This window comes from Malaclemys terrapin, chromosome 8 (genome assembly GCF_027887155.1).
Source record: "Malaclemys terrapin pileata isolate rMalTer1 chromosome 8, rMalTer1.hap1, whole genome shotgun sequence".
NCBI lineage: Eukaryota > Metazoa > Chordata > Testudines > Emydidae > Malaclemys > Malaclemys terrapin.
Genome location: NC_071512.1, coordinates 104,908,542 through 104,923,668, shown reverse-complemented (window position 1 = coordinate 104,923,668; position 15,127 = coordinate 104,908,542). Strand labels below are relative to the sequence as shown.

The 15,127-nt window shown below is 48.4% G+C and overlaps 1 protein-coding gene across 1 annotated transcript; it reads right to left on the bottom strand.

The window, feature by feature from the left end:
• Positions 1-2,742: 2,742 nt before the first annotated feature.
• Positions 2,743-14,864, bottom strand: TMEM275 (transmembrane protein 275). The gene is made up of 2 exons (XM_054038379.1): positions 14,569-14,864; positions 2,743-3,921 (listed from the first exon to the last, which is right to left on the bottom strand). The coding sequence occupies exon 2, from the start codon at positions 3,828-3,830 to the stop codon at positions 3,282-3,284; it is 549 nt and encodes a 182-aa protein (XP_053894354.1). The 5' UTR covers positions 3,831-3,921; positions 14,569-14,864; the 3' UTR covers positions 2,743-3,281.
• Positions 14,865-15,127: the final 263 nt, after the last annotated feature.

Below are 15,127 nucleotides of genomic sequence, written 5' to 3'. Positions count from 1 at the left end.
AACAATGAGTTTAAGGAGAAACAGAGGAAATAAAAGGGAAGGGGTGCGGAGGTGGTGTTGGAAACGCTCTGGCCTCTGTGATAGTCCCATAAATGTGCGGATGCCATCATGCTGGATTTGCTCCTCAATGAAAACTACAACAGCAAATGCTCCTCCAAGGCCACTGATCCTAAAGCCCCAGGTCCATGCCTGAGTGCTGGACTAGATGACCTTCAAGGTCCCTTCTAGCCCTACATTTCTATGATACTATAGTGTAGGAACAGGATAGTGGCCCTGTAAGTAATTTTTGAACCCTGGCTGTCTTCCATATTTCTGTAGCTACCAGACCTCTGCCGCAGTGTATGTATGTGGCTAGGCCTGACATGTTATATACATTGGATCACTTGATGATTCCCTGTTCTGTTCATTCCCTCTGAAGTACCTGGCATTCGTCACTGTCAGAAGACAGAATACTGGGCTGGGCTAGATGGACCATTGGTCTGACATAATCTGGCCGTTCTTATGTTCAGTAGAGCTGGTTGTGAATTTTTCAGGGAATGTTTTTTTCCATAGGAAAATGCTGATGCATCAAAACTGAAAATGTTCATGGGCAATGGTCGGTTGTGACAAATTTTCGACTATATTTTTTTTTAAATAAGGTTTTGAAATTGTCGCAGCTTTTCATTTCGATATTTCCTAAATGAAACGATTCTGGTTTTCCCATTCAAAATGACTTTTTGTATCAAATTTTAAGCTAATTATAATTATTTTAAATGTAATAAAAATGGTCACAGTCTAAATGAAATGTTTTGATTGCCCCAACCAATACTTTTTTTGGGAGGGGGGAAGGAGGGAAGAGAGATGTTCAGTTTGTGAAACTTACCGAGATTTTGACTTTTCATCCCATTTCAGGACATAATTGTTTTTTGAAAACTTGAAAATTTTAATGAAAAAAAACATTTCCTGACTCACTCTAATGTAGTAAACGTAGTTATTTGGCCTGTGTCATTCCTTCATATTAGGTATGTTGTGTAAAGAGCAAAAGACAAGACAGGTCACTATCCCACATTGAGAAAGGAGGTCTTAAAAAAACTCCGAGCTTCCATCAAAATGTTTCCCTTTGGAGGGAGATTTGGCAAGCTCAAAATCCCATGGAACCTGGAGATTAATGCAGTGTTGTCAACTCTCAAGATAGTAATATCTGTCTCATGCTATTTGATATTTTTCTGAAAGCCCCAGCTCCTGGAATCATGTGAATATGTGAGAATTTCAGCTTACTTTAAAAAAAAAAGTCTCTCTCTTTCTCTTGGTAATGGCAAAACAACTTGAAAACATGTCCCACAAAGGCTTACAGCCCAGAAGATGATTAAACAGAATCCAACATTAATTATTTGTTAAAATAATCTCATGCTATCTGAGCCACTCTTGTGATTTTGGGCAGGCGTGACTCCTGATTTTTGAACATTTCCGGTTGGCAATACTGTCAGTGGGCAAAAGGAGCTACAACTCCCACCTCTAAACCACCCTGCAGACCCTCCGTCTCTAGAGTACGGCTCTGCCTACCTCTGCTGCACTGTGCTCTGCTCACCTCCAAGAAGAGCAGACTGCAAGGAGCCCAGATGACTGCTGCTCACAGTGGCATTACCCTCCACTGTATTGTGCATCAGAAGGAAGCAGGCTGCATTCAGCAGTTGCTCCCCAGCTCTGCTTCTCTACCTGCTACAAGGTACGTCCTATCCCCAAAGCCAGGAAGCCCTGAGCATCCAGAGTCAGTTGGAAACCTTCCATGTACGGCAGCAGGCAACACGGACAGCACTTCCTCCCTTCCATTTCAGGGTCCTCTCCAGCAAATATCCTTTCCACCTTCCCAATGCCTTACAACACAGGAAACCATGGTGCCCTTATTTAGGGAACTTATTCTCCTCTTACTGTACACATGCAGCTCAGATCAAAGTCAGTGGGATTTACAGTCACTTAAAGGGAGGAGACACAGATCCCTTTGGTCATCTTCTAGATCAGTTGGCCTGACTTCTGGCAAGTAGAGGCCTGGAGAAACCACAAGCCAGACAGAGCCCATGGAATAAGCAGTAACCTGGTGATGAGGACACCTGCCTGGGATGTCAGAAACGCAGTTTTGAGTCCCTGCTCCAAATCAGGGACTTGCACTTGGTTCCCCCACATCCCAGGTGAGGGCTATCCTGGTCTCTCCCTCCCCAGAAATTCCATCCTGGACCTGAGAAACCATCCTTAAGAATTTGTCACTGAAACCGATTCACTGAAAAATTCCCCACCAGCTGTAACAATAACAACATTACGGTTATTTTCATTCCCGAATAAACGCTGACTCTAAGTAGCCATGTCCAAGCCAGGCCCAAAGTTCCCCCCCAAAGGGGGTTCAGGTGCATCATCTTATCTCGCTCCATTTCTATTGCTCAGTGGAACCTCTTTCCACATGACTCCATTTCCTTTTCCATTAGGTCTATGGGCTGCCTCTTCTGATACTCTCCACCTATTGCAAGGCCTGGCTTAACCAATCACCTGCAACCCCTACCTACTCAGGCACAGCTGACCTTCCAAGCGATGTGGCGTGTTAGACAGCAGGACTGAGACCCGAATCTGAATTATGCAGGAGGAAAAATGGCTGACGCTATTCTGCTGCACTTGAGATCTGCTGGCTGCTAGAGTTAGAGTGGAAGTCAAAAAAGAAAGGAAAGGTTGAGACAGGAGAAAAAGTGGAAGTTACATTTTTGTGTTGCATTTTTAATTGCGTTAAAATAAATTTATTCTTCCTCAACCCTCCCAAAGCCGAGTCTCAAAGATCTGTAATTTCCCAGCAACTGGGTGGTATCAATATCTAATTACTGCATTGGTCATTTTTATTACATTAAAAACTGCATCCCTTCCAAAAAGAGAGACCTGTAATTTGCCGGCACTCTGTGGCACTGAATTCTAATCACGACATTACTTTTTTTTTTAAGTTGCACTAAAGAAATGAATTCATTCCAAAAGAAGATCTCTAATTTCCCAGTAGCTAGGCCATATCGATTCCTCATTACAGCGTTATTTTTAATCACATTAAATAAATGCGCCCATTCCAGAAAAAAAGCGGGAATTTCCCACCACTGTTTCCAATTACTATGTCATCCCTTTCCTTTCTTAACTGGTTTTTAAGATGTCAACGTATCGGTTGGCCACACAAAAGGATTTTGTAGGCTTGCTGCTTCCTAACGGCTGTATCCATCTGATCATGGCGTGCCCAACTGCAGTGCCCACCTCGCTGCTAATAACCACTCTGACTTGACTTAGGATGTCATAAGGTCTCTAGGCAAGTTCAGCTGAATTGATTCCCCTCCTGCTGTGTATTTTGCTGCCGGCCCGTTACCATCCATTGTGAAGAGTTTGCAGGTCTTGGAGTTCTCATGGACGGGTGTGGACTTTCTGGAGGACACAGGCGAGTTGGTTGGGCTCAGCTGCACGGCGGTGGTGTCCTGCACCGTGTGCTCGCTGGTTTCTATCTCAAAGGCCGTGTTACCGGGTTTGATGAGCCCGATGTTGGAACCTGGCTTGGATTTCCTCGCCCGATGGGCGGGTGGTCTCCGGCTACAGATGCAGCAGGCCCCGAAGAAAGTGAAAGCAACCACCAGCAGGATGGGTCCGATAATGATGGGGGGGTTGTTCACGGGGAGGAAGGTCCCAAAAGCGAACGCTCCCACCAGGGTGATGTTGATCCCGGCGAGCATGATGCAAAGTCCGCAGGCGCAGCAGAGAGCAGGGGATGGGAGCCCCTGGGGCCTGGTCTTTTTCTGGCTAGGTTTCTTGGACAAAGAGGTGCTGCTCTTTTCACTGAACATGTTGATATGAGTCTCCCAGGGGACCTCGCACCTTACTGAGCACACATGGCATTGGCGAGATGATCTCTGGGCTTGTGCTGCCTTGAATTTCCTGTAGGAGGAGGAAAGGAAGAAAGAGTTAACTGCTTGCTCATTATGTGGAGGGATTACCCAGGGGCCTTGGGAGAGAGCAAAAGGCATGAGAGGGAGCTGCCTGCGGGAGACTTGAAGCCTGGAGCAAGCTTGCTAAATGAGCCAACCAGAGACACCAGGCGTGGGGAGGGAACCGCACACAGCTGGGGTTCCTTATAAGAGGGCTGAAGCTTTTCTTGAAGGGGAAGTCAGCTCTGAGCAGGGCAACTGCCAGCCGAACCCCAGAGCAGGTTACCTCCTAAGAACTGCTAAATGGACCATGTGGAGGAACCCTCTCATTCACTCAGGCTCTGAGATCAGAGCCAGGCCACGGGACAGACTCTTGAGACTTGGAGTCTTGCTTTATAGTTAATTTGTCTGAATAGGGGGGATGGAACAGCTTCCATAGGAGGAGAAATTAAAAAGACTGGGACTTTTCAGCTTGGAATAGAAATGACTAAGGGGGCATATGACAGAGGTCTATAAAATCATGACTGGTGTGGAAAAAGTGAATAGAGAAGTGTTATTTACCCCTTCCCATAACACAAGAACCAGGGGTCACCTAATGAAATTAATAAGCAGCAGGTTTAAAACAAACATAAGGAAGTACTTCCTCACACAACACACAGTCAACCTGTGGAACTCATTGCCAGGGGATGCTGTGAAGGCCAAAAGTCTGAGTTCCAAAAAGAACTAGATCAGCTCTTGGAGGACAGGTCCATAAAGGCTATTAGCCAAGATGGTCAGGGATGCAACACCATGCTCTGGGTGTCCTAAGCCTCTAACTGCCAGAAGCTGGGAGTAGACAACAGGGGATGGACCACTCAATAATTGTCCTGTTCTAGTCATTCCCTCTGAAGCACCTGGCACCAGCCACTGTTGGAAGACAGGATGCTGGGCTAGATGGACCATGGGTGTGACCCAGTATTGCCGTTCTTACATTAATAAACCCAGTCCCAACAGGGGTGCCTATTGGATGAGAAAGCATGCGGTGTCTGGTTAAAAGAGCCTGGAAGAGGGAGGAGAAAGAGCAGGACAGGGCAGAGATGCCCCACCCATAAGAGGGCGCCTGGGGGTGGCCAACTCTTTTACAGGCCCCTTTCCCAGGGCCACAGAACTTGCATTTCTTACTCTACAGACACCTCATTGTTCTTCTTCAAATCCCTCCTTGAAACTGTCGCCTGCTGGGATGCTTACAAAAAGCTTGACAATGGCTGGGCAGCAGGTTTGCTATGACCTCTGCTCATCATCCTAACCTGGATCTTCTCAATGCCTTCTCACTGTGACCTTCTGTTCCCCTGGTTGATGTATCCACCTGTTGTTTTTTGTCTTTGACTGATAGGGTGACCAGATGTCCCAATTTTATAGGGACAATCCTGATTTTGGGGTCTTTTTCTTATATAGGCTCCTATTACCCCCCCACACACACACACCCCCGTCCCAATTTTTCACATTTGCTCTTGGTCACCCTATTGACTGATACCATGAGCTTTTCAGGAGAGGGAATGCTCGTTTTGTTTCTATTTGTACAGTACTGAGCACGGGTTCTTTAAGCTCTACTGCTACACAAGTTTATAATAAAACCTGCCACTTGTCCTTTTGGAACAATTTTTAAATTTCATTTTCATGTCTTTCCTCCCTCCCCCCCCCGCCCCAATTCGGTATTACAGTTAATATTTTTACATTATTTCATGATACATCAGTAGTAGTAGTACATAGTATGCCATGTCATATCAAATTATGATGTGACATCAACAATCACACTGGCATCTCATTAGATTATTTATCAGTCACATGGTTTATCAAGTGCCTTTCCAACTTACTACATGGCTATCCCCTCCATATACATGGCAGACATACACTAGATATATGATGGAGCAGCCTGGGCTGCTCAAACACTCTAGATTATTCTAGACTGGCTCTGTCTTCCTGTCTCATCATCCGCAAATTTGACCACTAATAAATTGGCATGAAAGGAACAGCCCACCAATGAAGGGCAAGCAGCAATCAAAAGCCAAATCCTGCAGCCAACCCCACTCACACTGAGTAGCACTTAACTCCAAGAGTAGCTCTGCTGCGATCACGGGAACAGCTCACAAAATAAGCATTCTGATTCAAAACTCATCGAAGTCAGTGAATTGAAGCCAACATTTGCAGTTTGGAGATGCCCAGCTTGAGTCACCTAGAACCTGATTTACTGAGGTGCTGAGCACCTAGAACTCCAGTTGGATGGTTGCTGCAGGTGCTCAGAAAATTTGAAAATCTGACCCAAAGGGTCAAGTTAAGCACCTAAGAATAAAGACACCCAAAACCAGTGGCTACCTTTGAGAAGGTAGGCCCAGATCCTTAAAGGCTTTGAGGTGCCTAAGTCCACCATTTGGGTACCACTGACATTTTCAACACTGCCGCTCAGCCGCCATCTCATCCACAGGGCATCTATGTTTCCACTGCACAGCATTTTCAGAGCCAGCTATGCCCTCACACCACACCACAGCTAACGAGCTGCTCAGTGCCCTCTCTCATGCTGATGCTCCAGAGGCCCTGGGATTCTCAAACGAGGCAGGGAAATGTCTATCTCACCAGTGGAGCACGATCCTGTCGGCATGCTCTGAGCACAGCTAAGATCTGTTACTTGCCTGCCCCCCACAACAAGAGGGCCAGATGCAGGCCACCAATAGGTGGGGGGTGGGGTGAGTTGGGGTAGTACAGCACACGCACAAAAGACAACTGGGGGCACGGGGAAATGTAGGGGGGTGTCAGTGAGGTATTGAGCATGAGCCGGAGAAGAGAAAGACACTTAGTGACTAGGGCATGAGCTACGTAGGCAGCTGACCTGGCTCAGGTGCGTGACTCCACTAGAGGGCCTGTGGCTGAGGATCCTGAGCTGAAGGAGGCGCCTATCTCTGGCCCCTCAGCCAGGTGCACCTGGGTATACTAGGCCAGGGGAGGCTCTGCTGGACGCCTGGTTGAGGGTTTGGTGGGGGAAGTTTTTGCTTTATTATGCCCATGCAGGTTCCGGAGCGTCTGAAGAGGTCGTATGTGTTGTTCAGCTTCCTGGGTTCATCAGTGATCTTCCCGGATTCCAGAGAGATTACTGATGAACCCAGGAAGCTGAGTCCGCCACTGTGGGCCAGTGCTTCCTCTCAGAGGCTGAGTGCAAACTCAACAGTATCATGGTCTCTCCATCTCACCTCCTTCACTTCTGAAGTTCTTCTCCCTTCTCTCATTCCAAATCATCTTCATGGTCGTAAATCTGATCTCGGACAGAGCCGCTCTGGAGGAGGGGGGGAGAGAGTTTTAGCTGCTTAGTGAAGTGGAAAACCCGGCGACACCTTGGAATTTACATGCTCTTCGGGGATCCCTTTGGGATGAGAAACCTGGCCTGAATTAATTCCTGGAGAAGCACCTTCTGGACTAGAGCTGTGACTGGGGAACACAATAACAGATATAGCATGGAGCAGGCTTCCACTGCAAGACCCAAGAATCTCCATCATAATATATCAGTGTCTGGCCAAAAAATTAGTGAAGAAACAAAAACACCCACAAATCTGACTACTGTGTCACCCAAACATTTGTTGCATTACTATACATCTGCAAAGCCAGCTGAATGTTTTTAATATGGTTTCCAGGCTGCGAAGTATTCCAGAGCCTCTAGCAGAATCATAGAATCATAGAATATCAGGGTTGGAAGGGACCTCAAGAGGTCATCTAGTCCAACCCCTGCTCAAAGCAGGACCAATTCGCAACTAAATCATCCCAGCCAGGGCTTTGTCAAGCCAGGCCTTAAAAACCTCCAAGGAAAGAGACTCCACCACCTCCCTAGGTAACGCATTCCAGTGCTTCACCACCCTCCTAGTGAAATAGTGTTTCCTAATATCCAACCTGGACCTCCCCCACTGCAAGGACAAGCTCCTCTTTTGTGTCCTATACTAGAAATGAAAATTCATCGCTTGCTTTGTTGCTCCCCCACCCCCCCAATCATTGATCCTGCAGCAAGAGTCCCCGTCTCTCAGCGGGACATCAGCTGGCGGTGAGGCACCTTGCAGGACTGATTCCATGTTTGGTGCAGAGGTCTTTTTGCCAATGATTATCTACCCCAGTGGCCTGCAAAGATGCCCCAGCCACAGAAACTCTTGGTGGAGAAAGAACGACTGGCCCTGTTCAGTAGCCGCGACATGTGAAACTTACAAGAATGTCAGTGGGCGTTCCATCTCGAAAGGGGATTCAATGGCTGGTCCTATTTTCTCTGCAATCCATTTAAGTGGGTCGACTGATGTTTCTACTGGGGCATTCTGCACTGCTTGGGAGTAGCTGGCATTTCAGATACTTTCAAGCTGTTTTATTTAGACAACTAACAAGTCTTGAAATCAAAGCCTGTCTCTTTCCAATTCTGAGGAGCTTTCCAGGATCGGATGGGTGAGGGAAATTAAATGGACAGGGGGTGGGGTATAGATGTTTTCACCTCTGGATTACTAGCTCAGATTCATCCCAGATTGCTATCGACTGAACATCAGGTGCTATGTGAAGTAAATTGGTGGCTTCAGTCCACATACAAACGGAATTTGCCACCCGTCCAAGCAGCAGACTAGTCCAGACTAGAGCTGGGTGAAGTTTTCCATCCAAAACTTTTTTTCAGAGAAAAACACAGATTCAGCAATACCAAAACATTTCACAAATGTGTGTCAATGTCACCAAATTGTTTGGGTCAGGAAAAAAAAACAAAAATAATTTTTAAAAGCCCCACAAAAGAAATCTGAAGAAAAAAAAACGACATTTTTTTTAAACAAAACATTTTGACTTTTCTATTCAAAATGACTTTTCATTTGGAAATTTCCTTTAATTTTTGTTAATTAAAAATGTTAAAAATGCTCAAAGTCAAAGTCAACCCAGGCACTTAATCCCACCTGAAATGAAATCTGCTTTGATTGTTCTATTTGCCAAAAGTCTGGAACTATTTGAGGTTGGGTTTGACTCGAAACAGGATTTTTTTTTCAGAATTGCCAATGAACCAAAAAAATATCCATTATTCACCCAACCCTATTCCAGACTCTACTGAACTAGCCAACCCTTTCTGTGTACCATAGACAGGGAATCACAGACACTGGATCACCCCAGCAGTGGCCCCTAGAGTGCCAGGTTATTTAGAGATGGCACAGAGTTCCCTCCCCCCCTTTGGGCCTGATCCAAATCCCATTGAAGTCACTGGATTTTCAATCACGCCCTTGGGGGCAGGGAGGCTACAGATGCCCCTGTTTGGCTACTTTATTGGCACTCTCCCCAATAGGGACACAACAAGGCTGCACCTGTAAAGATCGACAGGTCAAGAAACCAGGGTTGGGGGGTCCTGAGCAGCTGATGCCTCCACGTTGCCAGGGAGAGCCAGGCAGACCAGCATCCAGCAGTTACTGGAGGGATGGCAATGCAGGAAGTACCGCCCAAAGAGGACCAAGCGATAGAATCCTGCAGCCACCTGAGTAGTCCACACAAACTCTTTAGACCAGGAAGTCAGCCCCTGGAACTGTCTAAGCAACACAGATTCGAGCTTGCTACTGCTACAAGACTCACCATTCGCCCCCATCTTGTTCCTGACTCCTGCCTTCAGCCCCAGCCTGGCTTGACCTTGGTACCCATCTCCTGACTCGGCTTGACACCTGCCTTTGACCCCCGCCCAGCGGACATTACTGTGCCAGCCACCTTTGTCCTGGCCATTACATCACCAGCACAAAGGCCTTTGCAAGGAGCAACTGTCCCCTGAAAGACTGAATCACGGAACAGCCGCGCTGTGTTAGGTTTACTCCTTCCCAACGATTCCTGGTTCACACTGCACAGTGTTCTGTCACCCTGAAGACATGCTTAGCAGTCTCTGGGAATGTTAATTCATCCTCGGTAGAATAATTTGGGACGGATGAACAGCCACACTTGCTGTGCTTCCAAGAGCCTGAGGCCCTGCCTCTGAAATACAGTTTCCCCCCCCCGGGCTCTCAGCTTTTACCCAGGATCTCAATGTCTCACGTTAATGGCCACCCCTCATTACATTGGCTAGACCATCTCTGCTGCGGGATGGCTCCAGGAGGGCAGTTGTAGTACACAGCAAAACCTCGGGCTGGTTGGGAAAGACAGGCTGATGTGTCTCCTTTTCTCAGCATGGCAGGCCAATCATCAGCTACAATTTCCCGTTCATGCTGTGCAGGATCAGGCCCCAGGCCCGGATCCTCGGGAGGATTTAGGATCCGAACTTTCACAGAAATCGGTGGACATTAGGAGCCTAGATCCCTTGGAGGGCCTGGGCCCAAATCCTCAGGCAGGTTTGCACAGCTACAAGGGCAGGGCGGGGAGGAGAAAGCAGCAGGTGGCAGTATAAGCCAGCCCGGCCCCAGAACAGCCTGTCCCCAGCATGGTTTGGCGCAGTCAGAGGAAGGGGACCACCCAGCTGCTCAGGGAGCTGCAGATCCAAAAGGCCCCTCACAGTGTCCCCGAGAGGGACAGAGATGAGGCCCATTGGACAGCTGGCTCAAGTCCTGCTCTTCCTTGAGCTGACAGGCAAGGGAAGCAAAGGCTCATGGAGGGGCGTTGCACATGTTGCAGGAGGAGGAGGACAACCTGCCCTTGGACCTGAGCCAGCTCCTGCTGAAAGGAATGGGAGCTTTCCATTGCCTTCAGCGACAGCTGCATCAGCCCGGTCATCGCCCAGGGGTATGCTCGTAGCTCTCGGGCCAGCACAGGGCGTGCACATGCTCATCTAGTCCTGTGCCCCATGGACAACAGAGGTGGAGTTTGCAAATAAAGTCATGTGCCCAGCAAGCACATGTGCTGCCATCAACAGGCACCAGCCCCAGCAGGCAAACTGTTCCTGTCCCGGAAGAGCCTCCGCTGCTCCCCATAAGTAATCACCATAGGAGGAGCTCTCTTGTTTTAGACATGCATCCCGCAATGCACCGCGGGCTCCGTTACTTCCAGAACAGGCGACCAAAGTCACACAGCAGGTGAGTGGCAGACCCTGAATAATGAACCCAGGAGTCCTGACTCCCAGTACCCTGCTCTAAATACGAGGCAGAACTTTCCCCCTCTGTTGCCTGGTTGGATTTGTAGGTTTCTAACTCCAGGCTGCACATGAAGTGCCAGGTCCTCAGGGTAGCTCCATTTACATCAGTGGACCTATGGCCAGTTTACACTAACTGGGGAATCTAGCCCATAGCAATGGGAATGAAGTCTCCTGGCAAGATGATACCAGCACAGAACTGCAAGGTGACACATAGGGAGGGAGGTGCTGTCGGTGAATCTGTAAGTGGAGTTCGGCAGCACAATGTGACAAATATGGCAAGTTCCTGCAATCTCCTGGACAAACCTGACTGAATTCAGTTTGTGTGTCTTAGGAGTTTATTGTATTCAAAATGCAAAGGTATTATTGTGGGATCGTATGTAGCATCTCTAGAGTGGAGACATGACTAATGTAAAACCCTGGGAAGTGTAATAGCTTCCGAGGACTCTTTTAAACAATGAGCCAGCCACAGATAAACTTTTAGTTTAGTGCAGGGATGGGCAAACTACAGCCCGGGGGGCTGTATCCGGCCCTCCAGACGTTTTAATCTGGCCCTCGAGCTCCAGCCAGGAAGCATGTAGCTCCCAGATGCAGCCAGCATGTCCCCTCTCTGACTCCTACACATAGGGGCAGCCAGGGGGCTCCGCACACTGCCCCTGCCCCAAGTGCTGCCCCCACAGCTCCCATTGGCCGGAAGCTGTGGCCAATGGGAGCTGTGGGGTGGCGCCTTTGGACAGGGCCACGCCTCCGCATAGGCATGTTCCCCATACCCAGAAGGGGGACATGCTGCTGCTTCCAGGAGCTGCTTGAGGTAAGCGCTGCCCGAAGCCTGTGCCCCTGACCCTCTCCTGCACCCCAACTGCCTGCCTCAGCCCTCATCCCCCCTGCCCTCCAAACCCCTCCGTCCCAGTCTGGAGCACCCTCCTGCACCCCCAACCCCTCATTCCCAGCCCCACCCCAGAGTCTGCACCTTCAGACAGTCCTCACCTATCTCCCCCCACACACACCAACCCTCTGCCCCAGTCTAGAGCCCTCTCCCTCACCCTGAACTTCTCATTTCTGGCCCCACCCCAAAGCTTGCACCCCCAGCCAGAGACCTCACCCCTACCACACACCAACCCCCAATTTTGTGAGCATTCATGGCCCACCACAGGATTTCCATACCCAGATGTGGCCCTTGGGCCAAAAAGTTTGCCCACCCCTGGTTTAGTGGGTTTCCTAAGAAATACAGAACAACCCCATTTATCTGGTCTCCTTGGGACCAGGGCCAGATCGGATCATCAAAAATTCAGATAACCTGGAGAATGGGAATGTGCAAGGCTGCAGTGCAATCACGCGGCCACAGTAGAGATCACTCACTTCTGGATCTGTGTGAGCCAGTTGTTCATTTAATATGGATAATGGAGGGTGCGATAAATGGGTTTCTACTGTACTTGGGAGGAGACAAATGCAAATTCCCAACTCCAGGCCCACCTCTGCCCTGAGAAGAAACCCACTGTCTGCAAGTTACCTGTTCCCCAGGTCCCAGGATTAAAGACTCAAACTGTATAAACAAGTGACACAGATTCATGGGCATCTAGTTCTGAACTTATAACCACAGAAAAAAACCCAGGGTGGAATGTGAAGGACTGACTCCTACCAGAACCCTTGTTGGAGTTGGGGTGATCTCTGGTAAACTTGTTAGCATGTGTGTAGGGTTTATTATTATTCATTATTTTAATATGTTTTCTCAGTCATGCTTTTGCCTTAAGAATAAATGTGCTTGCTTAGAAAAGCTGTGTGGTAGCTTCTAACTGTAGGAGATTAAACTGGTTATAGCCTCCAAGGAGAAAAGAAAAGCAAATTGGCTGAAGCAGTCTGATTTGCTGGGGAACTCACTGTGCAGGCAGGGAACTGTGTGGCCTAGAAAATCCCCGGGGGGGGGGGAGAGATGCACGTCTCCACCCAAGCAAGGTGAAAGCTAGGAGCCAGAAGCATAAAAGTGGGTGTCCTTGCTGGGCCATAGAGGAGGAAATACAGGTGCAGTTGCCCTGAACTGTGACAAACAGCAGGGGGCTTTGTACAGTTGATCATGTGCATGTACACTGTTTACTTTGCTCAGCCACCTCCCCTGCTCAAGCTCTATTAAAATGATGGCACAAAATCAAAAATGATTGGGAAATAAGTGAGTGGGCTTCAGAAAGCGTTGCCTGGCATTAGAAAAAGGAATGACCTGATTCAAGATTTCAAGGCCAGAAGGGACCATCTGGTCTGACCCCCTGTATAACAGAACTGCCCCAAAATAATTCCCAGAGTGGATCTGTTGGAAAAACATCCATTTTTTTAAAAACTGTCTGCAATAGAGAATCCATCACGAGTCTTGGTAAATCATTCCACTGGTTAATTACCCTCACTGTCAAAAATGTATATCTTATTTCCAGTCTGAATTTGTCTAGCTTCAGCTTCCAGCCATTGGGTCAGCATAGACCTTTCTCTGCTAGATTGAAGAACTCATGAGCAAATATTTGTTCCCATAGGTACTTATCAACTGTGATCAAGTCACCACTTAACCTTATAAATACGCCACCCCTCTAGAGAGTAACCCAGGCAGCCTGGAACAGTAGGAAAATAAATCAATCAATACATAGTATGGGAGCATCCTTAGTTTGTTCTCTAAGGCTGTTCTCCCTTATATTATAGGCAGTACCTACATGCACAGAGAGTCTGGTCCAAAGCCCATTGAGAACAATAGAAATCACCAATGTGCCAGACCTTAATAAGCGACCTATTTGTAGACACCCTACAGCTTTTGTAGGCGCTCCCTTCACCTTGCTGTTTCTGCACTGCCCTGGCACCAGGTAAGGTCATTCATTTTAAACTGACCACTCTTCTGAAATGTAAGACTTTATTGTGGGAAGGGAAGTATTAAGGGATCTAGGCAGACCTCTCTGCTTTTTATTGTCATTGTTGTGGTTGTCGTTGCGTGTGTGTTGAGGTGACAGTTGTCTGATACATTTCTGGGTTTATTCTCCAATACATATTGATTAAGCGGTAAATGTATAAATGCAAAGAATAACTAACTGCAAAGCAGAATATACAGGCGAGGAATCTTCCAACCTAGGAATGGTCAAATACATTCTCCAGGGGATTGATTAAAAACCAACAAAAACCAAAACAAATGTCAAAGCAAGGAACCAAATCCATCTTAAACATAACTCCAGTGAAGTGAATGGAGCTAAAGCAGGGACGAATGTATCCAGCGTTTTCAGGGTATCATTTTTGGATCCAAAAACGTTCACACAAAATCTAAGCAAACTCAGCTGGAGTGGGGGGAAAATATCACTCAGTCAATCACTGACGTCCAACCTGTCTAGATAGACTGAAGCAATCCACAGACCCATTTCTGAAGGTGGGATTCTTCAGTGGTGTGAAAGAAACGTGTTTAAAAGGGTCGGGGAGGGGGGGGAATCAATTAAGTTCTTTACAGTCAAAATCTTCCAAGCTGAGTGTTAACAAAGCAGGAGTCCCCCCCCACACACACACACACAAAGTGCTGTGAAACTCTCCAGCAATTCTCCATTGCCTTGGAAGCCAAAGAGAACCACTTACCTGGGCTTGAGTGGGAACTCAGGGCTGGCAAGAGGCAACAAGCTCCCCCCTGTCCTCTGGTTCAAACAACTGAACCGAAGTGCCTGGCAGGAGCAGAATCAGTTGCGGGGAAGCCCCGGGGACCAGCGATCCACCAGCAGCACACCCACGGCAGACCCTTCCCACGCGTGGGGCTCTCTCCTTCCTAGCTGCGGCCCCCCCACGCCTGGAAAACTTTGCCTGGGCTAAGCCACTCTTAGCGCCCCGCCCAGATTTCGTTGCTGCTGCTGCCGCCCGTCCTTCAGCAGCGTGCCCTGGGCGAGGGGGAGCCGGGATGGGCTGCCCACCCTCCCTTCTCGCTCCTGCTCCCCCCTAAGGATGCCACACTTCTTCCTATGGTTCGCCTGCCCCCCTGGGTCCTCTCTGCATCAGCGCCGGGCTCTTCCAGAGGCAGGACCAGGGCTCTGCCGAGCCATGCTGCAGCCGGGGAGGGGGCGCAGACCCTCTGGATCTGGCTGCCTCTGCCGCGGATAACGCTCTGCCTACAGCATCTCCCCCTGCGCCTGGTACCTCGGGCTGC